Source organism: Marmota monax, unplaced genomic scaffold (assembly GCF_021218885.2).
Source record: "Marmota monax isolate L192 unplaced genomic scaffold, Marmota_monax_Labrador192_F-V1.1 WCK01_AAM20220418_F8-fsc00001, whole genome shotgun sequence".
In the NCBI taxonomy this organism is placed as follows: Eukaryota; Metazoa; Chordata; class Mammalia; order Rodentia; family Sciuridae; genus Marmota; species Marmota monax.
In genome coordinates, this window is record NW_026693777.1 from 37,126,449 (window position 1) to 37,150,505 (window position 24,057).

A 24,057-nucleotide genomic window follows, 5' to 3' on the forward strand; every position below is an offset into this window, starting at 1 on the left:
CTCTTAAGACTATAAAAATAACTATCACTAAGAAAGATCATGCAACAGTCTCAAATAAATTAGACATACATTTTAGCAAGCAAGTCTATTTCTCTGTATCTGAGAAAACTTAAAACTTCCTCTGTATCTGAGAATACTTACTCAGAAGTTCTGGAAAGATACATTCCCTGGTAACAGGGGTTTGAATCTTGGGAGGGGACTGTGTTGGGAGAGATGGGTGAATGGGGCACAGAGGGCCATCAGACGGTACTTCATCAGTATGTTTAATACCTTTACAAGGAGGATGCATATTACCTAAGTCATTAAAAATTAACTTTTTGAGATTTGTAAGAGTGGACATTTTCAGTTTCACAGTGTTCACAATTAAAGGTTCTGTCTTTGCAGCTAAAAGAAAAAGTATCCTGGTTGAGGCCAGTGTTTATGTAATCACAAATCTCTTACTCTGTTCCCCTGCTACAATAGGAAGAGTTTCTAGATGAGAATGAAGTTTACATACACCCTTCACATTGGGTTGATGGATTTGGGTTGGAAGTTGTCTGCGTTTATCTTTAGGCATATCAATTTTAAATGTTTAAATATCTGTAATTTTTTGTTTAACACTGATGTGGTTAGACTTATTATTTAGTCCATCATTTGGGATGGTGAAATCTTAAAAAGTACATCAAAGGCAGATTGTTTTCTCCAGTCCCGTTCTCAAGTATGTGGAAAATGGTAGGTTGTGCACTTAACTTTTTAACTTCATTATATAAATGGCATTAAACCAACCATAAAATAATTGCCAATAATAACAGCATTGTTTCACTGAGCTTTTATACATGACTATGAGTCATTTTTCCTCCTCAAAATGAGAAGTAGATTTTTTTTTTTAAGTTAGGTTCTAAATATCCAACTTTTGACCATATTTTTCTTCTGCTCTGGATTTTTTTTTCCTATCCGTCATTATATTTCTTTAGGAAACTTCTTTAAATTTTTTTAAGGGAAGGAACAAAGCTAGCAAAGAAACAGATGTGTCCCATATAAAATATGCAATAAATCTTGTCCCACAAATTCTTTGCTCTGAACTTTCTGACAGAAACTGTCAAATATCCACTTTAATTCAGGTATAAAATGTTCACTCCGTGTCATGGCGCCAACCACCATATGCCAGAGTAAAGTTAGTGACCAGCCATAAAAACAGCAGCATAAGCACCTTTGAAACGCACAAGTCATCGTGGGTGAGAACGACCCATATAAATCCATGGGGAATTAATCTCGGCTTTGCTACTATCCTGCTGCGCATTTACAATGAGCTTCTACTCCCACACAGCAGCAGTAGTAATACTTTTTAAAAGGAGAGAGAAAATAAGAGAGCCGTGTGTCCGCCTAATGAGCTTGCTAGCGGGGGAGGGGTGCGCGGATCAGAAAGCAACAGCGGCTCCTCCGCCTGTGGCAGCCCTGGAATCCCCTGGAAGGCACTGCCCGGCCTCAGTTGAACATGTGGGGTTCCTCTTCAGCTCGCCCTGCCTGGCTTCACAGATCATGTGAAACCAATCTCCCCACTGCGCAATCACAAGAAATGACTTCAGCTTCATAAATCATCCTTATCATCCCACAGGAGGAGGGAATGCTATGGTTTTTTTCCCCAGTAAAACATTTCAAGCCTCTGGTTTCAGGAGCTTTTCTTTTTCTGAAATCACTTCCATGCCACTTGCACAATTAGCTTTAGGCTCCTGCCTATAGGAGACAGTGGCATTTCTCCAACTTACCTAACATCAGAACTTACCTAACATCAGAACATTGTCATGGCTCTAAGATTTCCAGGGAAGACCCATTTCCTACTAAGGGGGGGGGGGGGGCTTGTCCTACTCTCAGAGGCTTCACCCTGGCTTCCAAGAGTGTAAGGACTCTCAATTTTTTTCTTCCTATTAAGGATATGTTCCTTACACTGGATTTTCCAAATACCAAATATTTTGTTTAAACATAGTGAAAAAGAAATTTAAACTTATTTTGTATCATTACACACTATTTTAACACTTGTAGCCATCTATAACATTTCTCTACTAAGCTATGAAAACAGGCAACTAGAGGCCAAAGGGATGGATTGTTTAATTATATTTGATATTTTAATAATCTTTCATAATTAAACATTTATCTCCTACAAAATCTAAGAAATAGTCAGAAAATTATTTTGAAATTCTCATGAGTTTCTAGAAAATTCTTTTTTGTTTTATTTGAATAGGTTCTATACCCACTTGAACAAAGGCCAAGTTTTCAATAATTATTTTCGATAATTATGAATTTAAATATGAATTAATTATAAAAGTACTGATTTAAAATTTGACTTCTTCCTTGACATATTAAAAGAAAAAGCAAGAAACTTCATTATATATTCAGTATGACTTCATCTATATGAGAAACCACAAATGAGTGGTGATTATAAATAGATACCTACATTTATGAGAATGAATTAACATGTTAATCAAGGCCATTACTTGGAGAAAAGCTTGTGCACTATTTTTATCTTCTTATTTCTTTCTCAAATAACCAGATGTTATACAATGAGGATTTTTTTAACTTGTAAAATCTAAAGAAAATACAAAGGTTTGCTAAAAAGCCGGGTAGGAAAGTAACCCACTTTAACTTTTATTCTTACTGATTCCATTTTTTAATTGTTACCATAGCAAAGTGTTTATTCAACGTTTGTACAATTTTCTCCAGCAAAAGCTTTTCTACAAGAGGATGGAAATTATCATAGAAAGGTGATGTTGGAAGAATCCGCCTGGAATTATGTTAAGCTCACTATAAGTATTCTCTCCCCTGCAGACTAAATGGATAGTGTGGTCACTTTTAAAACCAACCCTCATTCCTTTGTTTCCTTGTACTGACTCTGATGATGATCACTTGTGCTGATGGACTTTCTGCCTGTCTTCTAGTGGCTGAACAAATCAAGTACACTTTAATGTGGAAAATGTCTTCCATGGCACTTTCTTTGGGAAACTCAGTTTTCCCAGTATTTTTTTTTATTGGAAATACTACCCAAAAAACAGACTATTCACTATACTTAGGTATTTAGTAGCATCACAACTGTTGAAGTTATGTACTTCTTGGGTACCAGTGCTAGTGGACCCATTTAAACGCCCTACTATAACAAATCCTTGATCAAATGAAACAAAAGTAGTAGTTCACAAAGTGTTTTGATGTTCAGAACAATGGCCAGTATCAGGGAAGTTAGAATTGTTTTAGTTTCTATGGCCCTGTAAATTCAGTCCTAAGTACACTTAGGCCATGGTTCCATAAGAAGACTGGATTAAGGGTAGCACTGGTGGTCTGTGACTTCTTACCAGGCATTCTCATGCACTCACTTTTATGTCTAAACATCTGAGCAGTTGTTTTTCTAAAGAGCCTCAATTATCTAACAAATTGTCTTAAGCTAAAAGGTGTCAGAGGTTTCGTGTAAATAAATCTAGAAAAAGAAGGATTCAGATCTGAAAAGGTATAGGGTATGTTATGTTTTATCTCATGGATGAATGTGGCACTTTTCGTCTCTTAGCTTTTGATTAGTTAAGATCAGTCTTAAGGTATTAAGATCTCTGCCCATGCATAAATTCTTTTTTCTCAAGTTTACTCTTTACAGTATTGATTAAAATCATTGTATATTGGGCAATTTCTGGACAATTAAAAAATTTATATGAAATAGTTGCTTTGTAGAGATTGTAGACTTTCACATTTGTGTCTGTATATGATATAAATAAAGGACTTCAATGTGAGTGATTCACATTGTGCAAATGCTTGTTTTTCAGTTCTGACTTATTTTTATTGTTCCATCTTATACTGATATGGCAGTTTTTTAAATTAATTAATTTATTTATTTTGCATTACAATTCTTAATACACCATTATACAATAATTTATCATATCTCTGATTATATATAAGGTATGTTGACACCAAATTCACATCTTCATACATGTATTTTGTTTAATGATGTGGGTGTCCTTTCACCATCCATGCTATTCCCCTTCTCCCTCCCTTTCCCTCCCACCCCTAGGTTTATGGCCCGTGAGCAGGAATCCATACAGAGTAACAGTGTGGTATAGTGAAAACTTGACTGGAGTCAATGAACAAGTTCTTTTTTGCCCAAAACTATATGTTTGAACTTAGGCTAGTCGCACACTTTCAATGTGCTCTGCTCATTTTTTTTCCTGATTATATTGGATGAATATAATTCATCAAAAAGCAGTTAAAACATGAACAACAAAATTATCTCAACTGAAGAGACAGAAATAACAGCCATAATATTTTGGCATATTACCTTCTAATATTATATATCTTAAGGCTATATACCATTTCTGTGACATACTAACATAATTTTAGTCTTACTTCTTTTTTTCACTTATAATTGTATCAGCATTTTTCCATGGTATTTTTCACATGCATGATTGGGAGTGTCAAGCCTGTAAATGCACTTCAAGCCTTGGCCATTTTATTGTAGGGGTACACATTACTAAAAGGAAAACAGGATGCTTAGTTACTCAGACAAGCCTCATAGAACCCCCAAAAAAGGTGGACAAGCTAAAATTATGGCATGACAAAGAATTGCGGTCATAGTGATGATAGCAGTTGACAGTCATCGAATGAATGTGCCAAGCACCTTACAAACATCTCTTTGAATTATTACAACTGTCTAAATTACAGCCTATTACTACTCCCATTTATAAGTTCAAAAACTGAATCTTGGCCAAGTTCAACATCTTACGCAAAGCCAGTAGTTAGAAAGTAATGGTGACACTTGAAATTTCAGCTCTACTGTGAAGAGTTGAAAAGTTTAAATGATCCATGTAAATCCTTTAGCAGCATCATGCCTGGCACATACTGAGTACTCAATGAGCATCACCATCATCACTGTGGCCACCAACAGCCTGATTATCCTGGTCAGGTGCATTAACCTCCTTCATCAGCAACTGATCAATCAGTGGATTGACTGTCCTTGGATCTCATTAGCTGTGGCTATTGGCACATGGTATGGTGCATCCTCTGTTATTGGAAAAATCCAATATTTATTCGATTTCCTATTGTTTTTTTAACTCACTTTTAAACTATACCTTGAGGGGCTGACACTAGGTAATCTCTCATAGCTCCAAAGTTCTCACAAGTAAAGTTGTATTTTATCTAGTGCACAGATGAAAGTGTTAATATACAAAAACATCAAATGTTATTTCTAAATAATATGGATAGCAATCAGAGACAGTTATGGGAAACCCAAAGCCAGTTGGAGAATACTTTTCCAATTTATTAATGAGGTGTTTTCTTTAGATTTGTTGAACATCAAATACTAATGCTATGAGATAAAAAGACAAATAAGATCTTTACTTTTGAAGAGCACTACACTAAATCATAGGGGAAAATAAACATGTATCCTGTGACCACAAATTCAAACTAGAAGCTCCTTTGTAATCATTCTTACAAATTAATGGAGTAACAAATAACTGATTTATAAAAGTAGGTTTATAACCCCAAGTGCTAAGCATTTGAATACAAAGTTTAAAGCAAATAACAACAAAATAGTCCATGCCTTCCTTTAAGTTAATGTCAAGATAAGAGAGTTATTTGGGAAAGGAGATCTTCCTCCAATAATGGAATATTTACAATTTTTCACTTAATGATTATTTAGAGCCTCATAACTCTAAATCCCATTGTTTTTTAAATTTCACAAGTGTTCCTGATGAAATAAAATAAGAATAACTCTCTTTCAAAAACCTAGCTCTTTTTCACAATTTCCTAAATCATAACCACTCCCTAAACAACAAAACAATAGAATCCTCTAACCCACGTGACACCTAAAAAAAAAAAATTCTAAAGTACCATAGAAAGTATGACCCTTCCCATTGGGGTAGAGAGGTGGCAAGGGAGGCATTGCCAGGAAACAGGGCTTATGCATAATTATTTTCTAAGTGAAAAATCATATTTTGGAAATATGTTTATTTAGAAGTGTCTGTGAAAAAAATAGCTGAGTGAAAAGCATTATAAAAGACATACGTCATTTGTGTTAACACTGATAGTTCAAGGCATATGTGGTCTAGAAGATGGCATAACACAGTGAATTTCAGGCCCCGTTAGAGAATGTGACCACCTGCCTCCCATTAATGTTAATGAGACTCTCACAAGATCATTCTAAAATTTTAACCCCATGGTCTGCTTTAAAGCATCAAAAGTCAGGAAATTTAGAGTGAAAGCTGAAATTCTACCTTGGAACTTTCTCTCTGATGTATATACTCCTATGGAAAATGTAGAGTAAAGTGAAACTACAAAACACCACCTTCACATTTGAGGATTTTGAAGAAAAACAACACCCTGGGGAAGTGACAGGGGCTTTGGAAAGTGTATTAGATTATGAGTCAAAAGTCTGAATTCTCCCACTGTTATAGTGTAACCCAGAAAAGTCACTTCATCAACTTGGGTTTCCATTTTCTCTGCAATACAGTTGAACGGGACCTCTAGATTATAGCTAGGTTAAGGTTATGCTGCCTCACCAACTTTCTCAAGTGATTGCCTGTGTATCAACCTGAAGACAAGCAATTGCTGCATACATAGAGTTCACTGGACTGTACAGAAGCAAAGGGAAAGGGTAGTGGAAGATTAGCAGATAATTAAAAGGTTTCCTTCAAGAAGAAAGAGCAGTTTTCCTCATGAAATCTAAAGGTTTCGTGTAATGTCAATGTTGTGAACAGTTGAAAAACTTATCAGGTATAGAGGGTGGGGTGGGTCTTGTCTGAGTTAAATGTGTATAGTGGAAAAAAGTCAAAGCCTTTAGAGTGAGTTGGACTTGTGCAGTGGGGATAAATTACTTCATTTAGATTTCAATTATAGTCATGTCAAGTTACCTCCCAGAATTGTTATTCAATGAAGCATTCACTTCTGCAATAGTAACTAGTAGCACACAGACAGGATGGGTAATATGATGAACACTTAAAATTATATTGTGATCCCTTAAATTGTACTCATCACCTACACTAATAATTATTACAATCATCAAAAAAGAATAATATGGTCCTTTTTACTTACACATATATATACACAAGGAGACTGTTTTTTTTAGTACTAATTCAAGTTTTGCCAATATGGTGTTTAGTGAGATATTTGAATATTATTATGTATGGCTTTAGAAGTATGAAAATATAAATGACTGAAGATCATGAGTCATTCGTTAAGCTGGATTGCATCAGGATCTACCATTATGTTCTACCATTTGTGAGGGAATTAAACTCAGTGCCTTAAGTCTACCAATGAGTTGATTGTCTCTAAACATCTGAAGTGGTACTACTAGTGATCTGCAGAAGGTGAGAAGAGGGACTTAGAGAATACTGTTGAAATCATTCCCTGTGTTCTGTAGGTAAGATGAAGAAACCTGGTTGAGAACAGCCCCTGTTACCAAAGGTTAGGGAAAACAATATTTTGCTTTTCCTTGATGCCTATAAAAGTAATCAACTTCAGTTATGAAGGGCAACTGAAAATAACAGACAAAAATGATGAAAAGATGAAACCTGAAAAGTCTGACTGAACACAAGAGGATCCAGGCTAAAAAAAAACACTGGCCTGGAGGGTTAGAATAGATGACTTTTTAAAGACTCCTTTTATCTGGGCTTCTTTGATTTTATACCTGTAAAGACCTCTTCAAAGTCTTCTGATACATTGTCTTCTACTTGTGACTTGCCCGTGCACTTTAGCTTTAGGCAGGTGATGTGGAAGTCCGACTTCACCCAGGCATTGGGAACCCTGACATGGTGCCAAGGCACAGCCTCCCACCACTTTACACAGAAAATGCCCAAGGGGCCCTTTATGTGCCTCCCCTTTACCATCCAGCTAAACACTTGCCAAAGTAAACTGTGACAGATCAGAAATGATGATTCTAACTTAGCCACAACTGGGAAAGCTAATAAGATAGGAAGACTAGTTAGGATATCACACTCCATAGGCAGGCATGCTAAGAGGAAAAAACTAAGGTTAGGAGTCCTCCATAACTCAGTTCCAATATCTGTATTTCTTCCCTCTCAAATAAATGCTAAAAAGCTATTCCTCTTTCCATTGTTAGCATGCGATTCCCTCTGTTGGCAAAAAGCATTCCCTTCTCCTGGAAAATATGTAACAGGGTGATTTTCTAAGAAATGAAAAATGACAGCCATATTCATATCAAATGGATACCAAATGAAGCAGAGCATGGTCCTTTGTTTCCTCATTAATATCACCTGGCTCCTCTCTCTGTAGAGCTATAATAAAAACTACTTCTTTACTGTGCATCCTGTTGGTTTATACCAACCATGTCAGGTCCATAAACCATGGTATATTAAAATGTAATAGAGTGTGTAAAGAATACTAGGAAGATATTCCAGCCCCTATTGCTTCCCCTCTTTTCACAATTTACTGCCTCCCAGATGGTTATCCACAAATATGACTTAATTATGTTTAAGGTAAAACCTCTTCAGCCACTCTCACTGTGTAGGTGCCACCCTCTTGAGAATAAAACATTGAATATTTGGGCACATTTCTATTATAGGTGTTCACAGCCCACATATTTTCTGGACATGTAATTTTATTTATAAAAGCTTTCCCTTTTCAAAGTTAGCCCCAGAAAATAATTAATCTATTTTAAAAACTCAGTTACAGATAAACTCAAGGGTTAATATCATTTGTGCCCATGAAAAGATTTCAGTCAGAATCAGGACAAATCATAATAGAAATAATATTCTCTCACCCTTCAGTACTACTTTATTCTTGTTACTTTATTGCAAACAGAGAAAATGGTAGGTTAGAAATTATACTGTCAAGAAGTAGACCCTGATCCCCACATGAGATGATGAGCAGGGATGATGGTCTGTAAATGTGAGTGTCAGATAAGTAGAGTGTCTCCTGGGTGTTGGTTGAAAGAAATGCTATGAAATCACCCTTGGTTATGGGCTTCAGGAAACAGAGTTTAGTCGGCAAGGGACGCTACTAGCGGTGACCTCAGGAGCTCTGTTGTGCTGGATTGCAAGCTCTGAACACACTGTGCTCTGGAGCTCCACAGAAAGAGCAGCTCCATTGCTCAGGGAAGAGGCCTGGAGGGCTTTGTAGAAGAGGCAACTTTTAATCTTGATTTTTGAAGACTGAGAAGATACAGTAGGGCTGGTGGGAGGAGGGAAAAGGGGAGAAGAGGGCTTTCTAAGTAGAAGCAACTACATGCCAAAAAAATGACAAGAGAGAGCAGGTTGAACCCAGAGGTAAAGTTGAACCCAGAGTCCTCTGTGACAGGAGCAACTGTGCAAGCATTGTGCAGGAGCCAGGTCACAAAGGACTTGCTTTGTGCAGTGTGAAGGTGTTTCATCCTACACTGTGGGTGAGGCAGAAAAATTTAAGCAGAGGTGTGGTGTAATTCAGCTTGCCTTTTTAAAAATTTTTTATTTCTTCTTTTCAGAAACACATGACAGTAGAGTATATTTTGATATATTATACCTATGTGGAGTATAACTTCCCATTCTTGTGGTTGTATATGATGTGGAGTTACACTGGTCACATATTCATATATGAACACAGGAAAGTTATGTCTGATTTATTCTGCAGTCTTTCCTATTCCTATCCCCCTCCTTTCTCTTCATTCCCCTTGTCTACGCCAATGAACTTCTATTCTTCCCTCCCTTCTCCCTTATTGTGTTTCAGCTTGCTTTTTAAAAAAATATATTTATTTTACTTGTTGATGGACCTTTATTTATTTATATGCAGTGCTGAGAATCAAATCCAGTGCCTCACACAATCAAGGCAAGTGCTCTACCACTGAGCCACAACCCCAGCCCTCAGCTTGCTTTTTAAGATACCTATTCCAATGAAATGCAGGGAACTTGTCTAATATCATTCAGTAGAGCCAAAAGGTTAAAGAAATCTTTGCATCATTATTTTTTATGTGGTGTAGGGAAAATGATCTAGTTAATCAGGGTAAAGATTACAGAACTCAATACTCATTACTTGGAAAGAATTAGGTGAGAATAATTATAAATACTTCTGTCTTCCTCACTCCTAACTCTGTGACTGCCAGGTACTTATGAAATTATAAATCAGTTTCTTGCTTTTTATTCTGAGGTTTAAGTAAGACAAAATGAGTTCAAAGAGGAGATGACATGACTTTGGGTTGGACCTGGAACACATACTTCTGTATTAAAGTCTTACAGACCTGGGGAAGGACATGAGTTCTGTAGGTAAAATGGGAAAAACTGACCTTTTCAGCAGAGGAAACCCAATCTTCCTTGAAAACAATCACAAGGAAAATCTCATCTACTGAAATAGATTATGGATATTCTTCAGAAAAAAAAATCCATTGTTTTTTCTGAAATTTTTTAATACCCATCCTAGAGTCAGAGAACTATAGAATATAATCTCATTATTTCATTTTGCCTCACCATGCTTCTCAGATTTGCATTTTTAATATGTTGAAGGTCTGTACAACCCTACATTGAGGAAGTCTATAAGCGCCATTTTTCCAAATTTATGTACTCACTTTGTGTTCTGTCACATCTTGGTACCTCTCTTGGTATTTCACACTTTTTCATTATTGTTGTATCTATTATGATGATCTGTGATGTTTTATATTACTATTGGCATTGGGTGCTTCAAGTTCCATATGACAGAACTTCACACCAATGAATGTTGTATGTGTACTGACTGTTCCACCAACTGGCTATTTCCCCATCCTTGTCCTCTTCCCCAGGCCTCCCTATTCCCTTAGCCACAAAATATTAATATTAGGCCAGTTAATAATCACATACTAGCCTCTCAGTATTCAAGTGAAAGGAAGAGTCTCTCACTTTAAATCAAAAGCTATAAATGATTAAGTTTAGTAAGGAAAGGCACATCAAAAGCTAAGCCTCTTGCAGAAACAAACAAACAAACAAACAAAAAAACTTAGCCAAATTGTGAATGCAAAGGAAAAGTTCCTGAAGGAAATTGAAAGTGCTACTCCAATAAACACATGAATGAAAAGAAAGTGATACAACCTTATTGCTGATCTGGAGAAAGTTTTAATGTTCTGGATAGAGGATCAAAGCAACTACACATTCCCCCAAGCCAAAGCCTAATGCAGAGCAAGACTCCCGCTCTGTTTAATTCTCTGAAGACTGGGAACGGTGATGAGGCTACAGAAGGAAAGTTTGAAACTATAAGAGGTTGGTTGGTGAGGTTTGAGGAAAGAAGACGTCTGCGTAACATCAAAGTATAAGGTAAAGAAGTGCTGATCTAGAAGCTGTGGCAAGTGATTGAGCAGAACTGGTGAGGTTACAATGATGGGACCACACTCAATGACAGATCCTATGTGGATGAAACGGTCTTCTAGCCTTCTTTTGGAAGAAGATACTTCCAGGACTTTCATAGCTATAGAGCAGAAGTCAGTACCTGGCTCCCAGGCTTAGGAGAGCAGGCTGACTTTCTTGTTAGGTTTTGTGTTGGGCTAACACAGCTAGTGAGTTTAAGCTAAAACCAATGCCTATTTACTATTATGAAAAACTAAGGCCCTAAAGACTGATACTAAATGGACTCCGCCTGTGCTCTATAAATGGAACAACAAAGTCTGGATGACAGCACATCTGTTTACAACATGGTTTACTAAATATTTTAAGCCCACTGTTGAGACCTACTGCTCAGAAAAAAAAAATAGATTCCTCTCAAAATATTACTTCTCAGTGACAATGCACCTAGTCACCCAGCAGCTCTAGTGGAGATGAACAATGAAATGAATTTTGTTCTCATGCCTACTGACACAACATCCATTCTGCAGCCCATTGATCAAGGAGTAATTTTGACTTTCAAGACTTATTATTTGAGAAACACATTTCAAGGCTATAGCTGCTGATGATAGTGATGGATCTGGGCAAAGTAAACTAAAGACTTTCTGGAAAGGACTCGCCATTCCAGATGTCATTAAGAACATTCATGATTCACAGGAGGAGGGCAAAATATCCTTGTTAACAGGAGTTTGGAAGAAGTTGACTCCAACTCTCATGAATGACTTTGACGGTTTCAAGATTTCAGAGTAGGAAGAAAGAGCAGATGTAGAAATAGCAACGGAATGCACAGCATTTAAGTGATAGAGGAGGGCTTAAAAACTTGGCACATAACTGTCTTGCATTCTGATTTGCTTTCCTTTATTCCACAATCATTGACTAGAAAGGGCCATTTATGCTTCTCTTGGTGTAGGTTATTGTATACACGAGTTTCAGAATTATTGTTTTGGAGCAATTTCATGACAACTAATGAGACAAAAACCATGCAATGCTCGAGAAAATAAAATCCTGAGGCATAAAAGATTTGTGCTGAAGAAAGTGGTCTTTATTCAGTAAAGACTACACCAAATAAAATCTACATAAATATCTCCTAAACAAAAACATATTTTCTTGAGATGCTCTGTTGCTTCTATGTCAGTGACATAGAATTATGAAAAATACATACTGCTGTTTCATGGAGAAAAATTAAAATTTAAGAAAGCAATACCAGTTCTACCAATGACAGAAAAAATTATTGTACCACAGGTAAGTCATGGAGCGAACTTACTTCCCTCTCTCAAATTGCTTCCAGAAATTCATCATGATCACTGTGAACATATAGCCTTGATGAAGAAGTTTGAAAGATCAATGTTAAGTGAAAACTTCTCATTGTTAGTATTCTGACTTATTTCTTATTACTTTTATTGTCTTGAAGGTATTGTCATTCTAAGCAGCTCCTTTACTCCCCTGATTTGGAAAAGAGTTAAATTTAACTTGCTGCAGGCAAGGAGACAGCTTCTTGTGAAGGAGAGAGAGAGAAGAGCCAAGGGATGCTTATTTCTCTTTCTCCTGATGCTACTACCTCTCCAAACTTACTCTTCTAAGAAGACACCTACTCACCTTACCCCCACAGGTGGTACCGAAGTTTAAATTGAAAAAAAAAAAAAATAGCATCTAAAGACTACTGTCCACAGGGCTTGGTGGAATAGAAGATTAAATAAATCTCATACATAGATTCAGAGCCACTATTTGACAAAGTTGTAGGATAAGGACAATTTTCATCTAAGACTTACTCTCTTCAATTTAAATATTGTCTCTCCTGTTTTCGGCCTAGTACTGATGTGTTGTACACTAGCTGGCTAGACATGTCTCATTCATAACCCACAGAGGTTCCTTTTGTAGGCATCCATTTATGCTCTGGAATATTCCTGCTAACCCTGGTCAGAAATTACTTACACTGGATCTTTTTCTCTCAGGATTGATTGTCTGTCTTTCCTTACTGGAATGAAAGTTCTATAGGGACCTTTGTCTGCTTTCTTCACTGTTGGGACCCAAGCATCTAGAATAGTGTCTGTGTGTGGATGCATGAACAAACCCGCCTATTTCATGATGTGTCGATAGTCCATAAGGGCTGAAGTCAGAGGTTGCAGAGATAAATATGGCTGGCAGGAAGGATTGCTTTGTTCTACAAAGTATGGGAAAACATTTTTAAAAGTTGAGATATTCATTTAAAAATCCCTTTTCAGATTCTCCCAAAAAAGTAGAAGTTTTGCTGACAAGTTTCTGATCTCTCCTAAATGGAACATGGCTTTCCCACTTCCCTGTTCACTTACCCACAATAAGACTCCCCAGTTCCCGCATGGAGAAACAAGGAATAGAATTTTAGGACATTAAGATGCTTACACTTGGCCCTTAATGACCTTATTTGTTGATGATATTAGAAATTGAGCTTGTGACCCTAGTCTTTTAAACATTTTCTTTCCATCTAATATATGTGAATTTGACTTAGAGACTTAAAATGTATGATGATATAGTTGGAACTTTCACATGTTGTGGTAAGAGAAGTATTTTAGGCTGGAAAAGCTTCTAAGTCACACATGGGGAGGAGGCCTTTTCTATCTGTGCATAGTCCCTGGGTGTGGGAAGAATTCAGACCTCTTAATTCTTCTCATTCTCAAGACTCTTTTCCCTAAAACTCAGAGTTACTATAATGTTCTTTGCTTCTTAATAACACTTTTCTTGAGCTAGGTTTGTAGCTCAGTGGTAAAGTACTTGCCTAGCACATGTGAGGCAGTAGGTTCAATTCTCAACACCATATATAAATAAATAAAATAAGGTCCATTGACAACTAAAAAAATAAAAATAACACTTTTCTTTAGCTGGACATGGTGGTGCATGCCTGTAATCCCAGCAACTTGGGAGGCTGAGGATGGAAGATTACATGTTTGAGCCCAGTCTGGACAACTTAGCAAGACTGTCTCAAAATAAAAATTTTAAAGGTCTTGGGAGGCAGATCAGTGGTAGAGTGTCTGGCATGCCTGAGGCCCTAGGTTCAATCCCCAATACTGCAAATACATATTTTAAAAAACATAGTACCTTCTTTTACATTTGGACACTGTTATTTCCCATAGAATTATTAAAAAGTCTTACTGTTTAAGTCACTTTGAATGGGGTATTTTTTGTCATTAAGTTCATATGCAGTGATACTTGGACACAATCTACTTAGCACAGCGTGGAAGTACCCAGTTAGAAACCATCTAGTGATGGAGAAAAGCTAAGGTCCTTCAGGAAGGCACTCAGGCCTGAGAGAGGTGTTGTCCTCTCTCTTTTCACTGGATGAGAACAAATAGAACAAATAGCTAGTTTGATTCACCTTTGGGGGAACCTGCTCACTACTGAAAGTCATTTCTCAATATCTGATTGGGCTGAGTACCAGACTATTTCACAGAGATTTCTGCTAGGTATATGACCATGGAGAGGAACATACAGCAGCAGATGACTAGAACTGTGACTAAGCCCTGCCCAAAATGATTTACTGACCAAAACCAAATTAGTTTAATATTAAGCAAGATAATTTTAGTAATTGAAATGTATTATGCTTGGAGATACTAGTATAAAACTTTAGCCTCAGAATCTATAGCTCATGTTCATGTTCTGAACAAAGTGTTAATGCTTAGGAAAGCTAGTATCTCTCCTTTTAAGTAAGTGGTATCCAATAAATGCATTTTTGTTAAATAATTTACATGGGTCCTTTCCCACATTTACATCTGTAACAGAAAGCAAGGCGAATGAAGTTTCTGCTTTATTGAAGCTTACATTCAATTGTTGTATGGTAGACAAAGGAGTAAAGAAATAATCTGTCAGAAATACAGAGGCTGTAGGAGGAAAAGGGTAATCACCAGGTTGTGAAGGGGAAGTGGGTGACATGTCAGATGATGAGGTATGTTCTTTTCTTTATCAGGCCAGAGAAGATGGTGTTTGAAAAAGTGAAACCTCCTTATTAGACAGTCCCCACAGAGCATGGGTTCTTAATTTGTAGGTTCAGACTACATATCTCATATCATTGATTTCCTGAGCAGTCTTGTATGTTTTTTCCAAAGCATTTAGCAGACTGCCAAAGGAGTTGTGAGTGTGAGTGTGCATACGTGGGTACTTATGAGTTTATTTGAGTCCCAGAAGAGCTGCTGCAAATACTAGTGGATTTATTTTGTTTTGGGGTGAGGGAAACATGGTAGGAACATGCCAAAGCTTGTCTGGCTGTGGCCCAAGTGACCACATCTACCAATCTGCCCTGTACTGTTCCAATTTATATCTTTGTCCAGGTGTAATTATTAATATCATTCCCTCTCACTCTCAAAAGTGTCCCAGAAGAAACACAAGATTATTTGGTCACTGTTAGCTCTGTTTTCAAGAAAGTAGTGTGGCAGATGTAGCAAAGTGAGGGGTCTCAAGTGCTTGTAAATCCCTGCACTTAGATTTACTGTAAAAATCAATGGGTGCACTCAAAGCTATCCCATTATACAAAGAGTGTGATGAAAAATATCATTTTAATCATAATTATTTTCTCTTTCACAGCCAAAAAGGAACATAAAATGGAAGAAAGCCATTTGGAGAATGCACAGAAAAGGTAAGAAATTCTGACTTACTTGCAATTCTTTCTTTGAGAAGATATTCTTTATCATCATCATCATCATCATCATCATCATCCATAATTGAGTGTATTCCCATTGCTGTGTGACCATCCATCTCCAGAACCTTCTTCATCTTCCCCACCTATAACTCTGTACCCAGTAAGGATTGACTCCTTATTTCCCTCCCCTAGTCCATGGCAGCCATCCTTCTACTTCCTGTCTCTGTGACGCTCTACTCTGGGGACCTCATGTAAGCAATGGATCATGCAGTATCTGTCTTTTGGGGACTGGATTATTTCATTTCCATAATGTTTAAGTAGCCATTCTTTAGACTCCATTTGTTAAAATCATGCATCCAGGAACGGTAGGGTTCAATTGGGAGCTGGGGTGAAAGCTCTGTTACAAGACTTGGGGATATTTTTCCCAAGAAATGGAAAATCATTCAGAAGTGACTTGCCTCATACATGTGCTGTGACACTATCCCATCCATTTGCGTCTCCTCCACTGCTCTGCTCCTCTGCCACTTTATGGAAGTTAGGAACAATTTGATCCTTTACCACTGGTTTAATCCAATTATTACAAACACCTAGGAGACTTTATCTTTCCTCAAATATAGTCTACAAGATTTTTGTAGACAATGGGACAGATGGAAAGAAGGGACAGCTTCAGCATCTGGAAAATCCCCCCAGAATTGGGAGACACCTCACGGGTCTTCTGTTCAGCCTCACACCCACTCTATGCCTCTTCCCTGCTCCTCCCTCTCTCTCTCTGTCTGTCTCTCAGTAGACACCAGAGTGAGACCCTCCATCCCAGATAGCCTAATAATCATGCATGATGAGCCCTTGCAGGTCTTTCTTTTTTGCTAGTTGACAGGTTAGTCGGCTTGGTTGTCCCTCCCTTTTTGAAGTGACTAGAAATAGACACAGCCATTCTCAAATTCAGGGCAGAGGACTGAAATATGTTTTATTAGGACTGATTTGAAAAGTGCTAGAAAATTAGGTGAGAACGTAGGGGTAGGGAGCAGCATATAAGGAAACCATGAGCCTCATAAATAGGTGAGGAGAAGAATTTAAATCCAAATGAACAAACTAGAAATGAGCCATTTTCCTCTGCTCTAGCCACATTTTTTTGAGTGTACTGAAAACCCCCAGACAGTGCCGTCTGCCCTGCTTTGACAGGTGCCAACATCTTGCCCCGCTTCTTACTGTAATTGCCAAGAAAATTAAAATTCTGATGAAAGCAAGATTAAGGCACATCTTGTAGTTTTCTGAGTGCAGACCTGTTCTTGAATCATGAGTATCAATCTGTCATGATAATCATTGAAAACTAAGATGATTACCTGGTTATGTTTTTAGATTTTTATGCCCCCTACTGTTCTTATCCGACACTAAAATTTCCTTCCTCGATATATAAAATGAGTATGTGCCTGTGTTATAGAAATAGCTCATAGAGAAGAGACTGGCAACAAGGGCACACTGGTATTGGACCAAATAGAAATTTAGCTGCAGGGTAGATGTCAAATTTCTAATCCTTTTTCAAGACTGTCAGTAAAGGAAAAAGGGGCCCACCTTAGAGAGGCCGAAGCTGCTGCTGTGCATTAGCTATGCTGAGGGGAATCATAAATTTTGGTTGTCAGCGTTTTCCGTGGCTTTGTGGCGAAGGTAGTCTAGCTTTCATGTCATTCATGAAATATGTCAGATGCCATCTTTAATGGAGAAACCACAGTTGTTTGGTTATACTCTTTAAGGAGGTTGTGGTCACTGTTGCAATATTCGTGTGAGATTTAGTAAATTCTTATGTTTTATTCTCAAGAGAAACAGTTTACTCTGAGGCTAAGGAATATTTGCTTTTCCTAAGCAGATTCTGAAGGCATGCATGTAAACCAGTAAGTGGATGTGTTCCGCTTTGGCATCCCAGCGCTGTAAAAGTAGAACAGTTCATTTTGCTATGGGCTCTTTGATAAAATCGTTGTCTGTACTCTAAAGATGTTTGGCTGAATTTAAATGATACGGATCAGACAAGGAATTATAGCATGAGGGAAAAGGAGTCAGGGACTAGCTCAGGGAGAAATAAAAACATTGTATAAAACAAAACATATGATTAGAAATCAATCTTTTAAAAGCCGAATGCTTTTTTAGAGTTATCTGCTGACAATTACAAATATCAAAACTTATCATTGATTCTTTGTTTCCTGTCTATTGGAGAAAATTATCCTGGTGGCTAAATATCAGCAGTTTTCTTGCCTAGATTTCAGAAGGTTTTCAACAATCAGTCTTCTGTGAATCAAAACTGAATTTGGAATGAAGAGCGATTTGTCTGGGGAGGACAATAGTCTAGATCTTATCAGACAGTTGTGGGTTCATAGTCTGGCTTTGAGCTTTTCCTTAAAGGGGTTACACTGAAATCAAATAAGGGACATCCTCTGAGCAACTTCATCTTTGTCAGAGTTGCAGAGCCCAGAACCACACCATGCTCTGGGACTGTGTTTGCCCTGATTCTTCCAAAGGGGGGTAACTTGCTTTCTGCATTCCCAAAGCAGTTACAAAAACATCTGGAATTGGGTGTTTCTTTTTAGTTTTTATCCCCATGCAGAGGAGCAAGCAAGGACGCACAGGGAAAGGCCAAGGGGACAGTGGTTGACTTTAGTTTAGAAGTGGGAAAAGGGAGGTCCTGGGATGTTGGCATGCTTCTCTCACGCTCCATGATAACCACCATCCAACAATCATGCCATTTTCTGAAGCAGCACCTGTATTTGCAATGTCTCCGTCTCACAATCTAAACTCCAGGGAATGCTGTGGGTGATCCATGAATCTCAGTGATGAGACTCACTGTGCTCATCACTATGTCCTGCTGTAAAATAACCTCTTCATCTAAATTCAGAGAACGGGAGATTTTCTCTTCTCTGTTAATGCACAAGTCCATCTGTGTCTGTATTGAAGGTGAACATAAAAGAAGAACTGATGGTGAGCCCTCCTGGGGTGATGAATATTCTGGCTCTGTATGATAGAGAGGGCAACTGTGTCTAAGGTAGAAACAAGGAAAATGACTATTTTATCTAAGTGCCTTTGTCAGTGAGCATGAACCACAGAAGGGAAGAACAGAAAGAGCATTTCCCCCAGGGAGTCAGAGGACCTGAGTTCTAGACCCAACTCTGTCAATGAATGAAGTCATTCAATCTTTCCATGCCTCTGTTTTCTTATCTGTAAAATGAGAATATTAAAGTCACTCCCTTTCAATTCTAAAGTCCTATGACCTTATAGGAAACTTATGTTCTGCTGCTTTAGGAACTCTTCCCTTATGTGTTCCCATACTGCAGTCAGTATAATTTCCATTTTGAATATGCTGTAGAGTGCGCATTTGGTTTTATAAGTATTTTGACTGCCACAGCATTAGAAATCATGTCTGGGCAGAGAGTGGACTTTGCTACTTTCTTTGATTACTGGTTGGAATTATCAGAGAACCCCTTAAGAGATTACTACAGCCCTTGCCTTTCTCCATGTATGCACTTCAGTCTTTTAATAACCAGGGTCCAAAACTCCCTGACCAGTAGTTTTCATTTGCATTAAAAACAGATTTGTTATTTACAGAAGCACAAAGAATTTATGGGACTCAGAGCTGTAGCTCCAGCTTGGATCTCACCTAATCGTAGCCATGGAATCAATTAACAGTTCATCTGTGAAATGTGATAAAATCTTATGAGATACATATTGCCCAATAACTGAGAATGAGATGAAAGTATGCTCCATAATAGTAAAGGGACTTCAGGGTTTTATATATGCCATTGAATAGAGTTCCATTAGGAACTCAGTATTCAGGACGGTCACAAAAAAAAAAAAAAGAAAAGAAAAGAAAAGAAAGAAAAAAGAAAAGAAAGAAAGAAAAAGAAAAAAGACACTGTGTCTGAACAGATGATAGGGTATTGAGTAATAAACCTGGCCAGCCACTCCTGCTTTGATTAGTTTCCAACACCCCAGAAAAGGGGGCTATTTAAGTGTTCTTGCTTGTGGCAAATGAGCTTGTGTGGCTTGGGGTGGGTGAGGGTAAGAGGGAAAGATTGAGTTCAGAGCTAAAAATTGCTGCAAAGCTAGTGCCTCCAAGGAGGGCTGCTTGGGAGGCCTGGGAAGTCGGCTACACAGTGAGGTTCCATGGGGTAGGTCTTAATGATATCTAGAAATCTACTCTGGAAAATCTGAGTTCTTTTCTGATCAGATTGGAGATCATTTCTCAAGATCAGAGGTGATTTTTCATCCAAACATTGCTAGTTTCACAATTATATCTATTTTTGTTTGTTGGTAGATTATGTCTTTATATGGTATCAAGCGTCTAAATGTAACTCTCTTAAAGATCATATAGTCTGAGTCTCCTATTGTACCCTTGAGAAAATTGAGTCATAGATACTGAGGGTTCAATGCAAGATAACAAAGCCAGAGTATGCCAGAAAACAGATAGAACTGATTTTCCTTGAAACATTCAGCAGTTTAGTTGTTCCCAATGGACATCTACCTGACTACTACTAATGCTATTGAGTCAGTATATCATCAGTCTTGTAGTCATTAAACACAAAATGAAGAGCAGGTAAGCGACATGGATTTGAGATGAAGAACAAACTCAAGAAGTTTAACGTACATACTTCTTTAGGTTATATGTGCTGTTTTTAATAGATATAAGAAGTTTCCCCAATCAGGTTGTACTTACTGGCAAATCAGTTTGGACAAATTAGTTTTCTGAGGCTTAGGGTATACTATAGTAGCCACGAGCCAGAACTCATCTTTAGAGAATAGGTGTGTGGCAAGCTACCTGCTTTTCCACACCCCGGTGGGTTTGGGTATTGACAGTTTCTCATCGTCTACCTCTCTCCATTTTTTCCCCTTACCTGTTGCAGTTTTGAGACAACAGTAGGATATTTTGGAATGAAGCCAAAGGCCGGTGAGAAGGAGATCACACCGAGCTACGTGTTTATGGTGTGGTATGAGTTCTGCAGTGACTTCAAGGCTATTTGGAAACGGGAGAATAAAAACATCTCTAAAGAAAGGTAAGGTACTAAAAAGCATTAATGCTCCTCAGGCATTAATTTCCAACCCAACAAAGTGTGTATATTCCACACACGCCCATGTTTTCTTTTGGATCAAGTGGACATCCAGGAAGGATTATTGCCTCAGGGCTCCTAGGGCAATTGGGAGAAAGCTTGCTGTCCACACAAGCAGATATGCTTATACAATCTGATAAGTTACACTTTCTTAACCCCTCCTAATTACTAGCTAGCAAATGAAAGGAGAGTTGTGCTAATTTGCAACAGATTGCTTCTCTGTGTATTTTCATGTCCGCCCAACCTAAATGAGGCAGCCTCGCCGTCGCAGACAGTACAGACAAATAAAAGTGAATGCTTTTCCCATTAATATACTGAACTTGCATCAAAGGGAAATCTCCGAGGCTCAGGCCACACTTCACACAGTGTTGAAGCCCCGTGCTGGATTTACAGCGTCACTTCTGACTCCCCGTATCCTGCTGAGGACATCAAACTGCACGCCGCTCAGCCTCCTCGCAGCCTCCTGATTTTATTAGTTGGGGGTAGAAAAAAAAATTGGCCCTGAATATAGGCTGTATGTGTGTGTGTGTGTGTGTGTGTGTGTATGTTTGTGTGTTCATTCTCTCTAGAGAGACTGACATTGGCCCTGTTTATCAAAAAAGAAATTATTCTTGTGGTTAGGCTGCTGCTATCCTGTAAAGGGTGACATGGATTTAGACTTCCACTAGCTCTAGAAGAACAGATGTATGAGAGCATCATTCAGAATGGCCTGGAAGGAGAAAAAGTTCCACAAAACAAAGGAGACAATTCATTTAATTATAGAAGCTATATCTCACATAACAGTGAGAGACCCAAAATGCCATAATTTCTGTTCTTCACTTTGTAATCAAAGAAAAGTATACATCCCATGTTCTTAAACATGCACAAAACTTCTACTAATGTTTGACCTTTAAGCACTATTTTAAGAACTTGTTTTTAAGATTTCTAAAATTTAGAGATTTTTTACCCAGTATTAATGAGTCTCTAAATATTTTCTCAAGGAATCTTTTTTTAAAAAGCCATTCTTTCCAAGGAAGTCAAAGAGCTTTAAGAATGTTTATTAATACTGGGGCTGTAGCTTATAGCTCAGAGGTAGAGCACTTGTTTAGCATGCATGAGGCCCTGGAATCAATTCCCAGCTCCACCAAACAGAAAAAGAAAGAAAAAGGAAAAAAAAAAACAACAAAAAACAGTTTATTGACATGTCTTTCCATAGTTACCTCTTTGGGAATATGGAAATTAAACTGGGTATATTTATCATATAGATAAATCAAAGAGAGAAAATTTAAATCTATAGCATGGCAGGATAAGTATGGTTGACAATAATTTCACTTTTCAAAATAGCTAGGAGAGAGAATTTAGGATGTTCTCAACAAAGAAATGAAGAATGTTTAAGGTGACGGATGTTGCAGTTACCCTGACCAGGTATTACACATTGTGATACATGTATTGAAATATCACACCACCCCCCTAAAAAATGTAATTATGGGCCTCATAAAATCTAGCAAAGTCAAGGGGTATGTTAAAAAATGGGTTGTTGACCACATTATGAAAAACATTCTAAAATTCTTGGCACCCAACAGTGCTTATCTGCTTATCTAGCCCTTAAAAGTAAGCTAAAATTAACTTCCACAAAATTGATTCTTAATGAGAGTGGTAGAGTGAGCTCCTCTTCCTGTTTCAACAGGATGGCAGTGGGCCCACTGGCTCTCCAGATCCACACAGAAGGCTTGGAACCCAGCAATGGGTTCTGAATGTGCAGCTTTTGATAAGGAATTTGCATGTCCCATTTTGAGCATAGTCCTTAGTGAATTTGTCCTTCGAGTTTTAAAAATTGTCCAAAAAAAATAATAATAATAAACAACAACAAAAAAAAAACAGCAGAGAGGGTAATGGATTGCGTTTCATGTTAATAATCTTCTGTTGAAATACTGAATTGTATTCCAAATTAAGAAATTTCCCCTGTCAAAGAAGTTAGACCAAACTAATTGTGGGTCTGCCGTGGTGGTGGTATCTAGCCATCTTCAGAATGACTTTTTCTCTGATTCCCCACCATAGCATTTTCAGAGTAGCTTCCTGGGTACAGCTGGTAAATTGCCTGTTTCACACTCTGTAAACCAACACCTTTAAAGGGTCACGACTTCACAAGACACTTTTCAGTTCTCATTTAGCAGTTTCAGGGTCTCTTCTTTCTAGCCATGCTTTGTGAGATGGATCACCAAGGTTTCCCACCTAAAGCAACATCTCTGAAAGCTAATGACAGCTTACAAAATATTTTTGGAAGCAACTTGTTTGAAAAAATCTATTAGTAAGGAAACAATAGCACATTATGTATATTCCTGTTCGACCAGTTAAAGTGATTATCCAGTTAAAGTGATCATCCAGGTTTTCTTGTGAGGTAAGAATTTTTTTCTTTTTTTGTCTTTCTATCTGCTAAGGATTTTAGCTTTCAGACTCTTACAATCATATATTCATTAGGATAAAATAAGCAAAATAATTTAAATTTTTCTATTATAATTAAACAGGAACAATATAATTACTTTTTTTGACATTTATTTAATGATATTTGATGTTATTATTTTGATTAATCATTCCCCAGAAATTCATGAAGTCCCAACAATACTGAATGTCAAGAGGTAACATAACATCATCAACAAGAGTAGTACAAAGACATTCTGAAAAACTAAATTCTTAACCAAATGAACCTGACATCATGTAGCTATTAGGGGGAAAAAAATGTAGTTTGAATCCCATCAGAAGAAATTGAACCCACTTATTTTTAAACATGTTTGAAAACCACTCTGGGAAGCAGTATAGAGATTCCTCAAAAAACTAGGAATAGAACCACCATTTGACCCAGCTATCCCACTCCTTGGTATATAGCCAAAGGATTTAAAATCAGCATAATACAGTGACACAGCCCCATCAATGTTTATAGCAGCTCCATTCACAATAGCCAAGCTTTGGAATGAACTTAGTGCCCACCAACAGATGAATGCATAAAGAAAATGTGATATGTATGTACAAAACAGTATTACTCAGACATAAAGAAGAAAGACTTTATGATATTTGCTAGTAAATGAATGGATCTGGAGACTATCATGCT

The 24,057-nt window shown here is 37.6% G+C and overlaps 1 protein-coding gene across 5 annotated transcripts in view; it reads left to right on the forward strand.

Annotated features, from left to right (window-relative positions):
• Nucleotides 1-24,057, forward strand: part of Fmn1 (formin 1) — a 401,580-nt gene that overhangs the window by 345,138 nt on the left and 32,385 nt on the right. For all 5 annotated transcript variants that reach the window (XM_058584664.1, XM_058584665.1, XM_046461452.2 and 2 more), the window contains 2 exons: nucleotides 15,831-15,882; nucleotides 20,769-20,918. In XM_058584664.1, coding sequence (XP_058440647.1) covers nucleotides 15,831-15,882; nucleotides 20,769-20,918 — 202 coding nt within the window. The remainder of the gene's footprint in view (nucleotides 1-15,830; nucleotides 15,883-20,768; nucleotides 20,919-24,057) is intronic.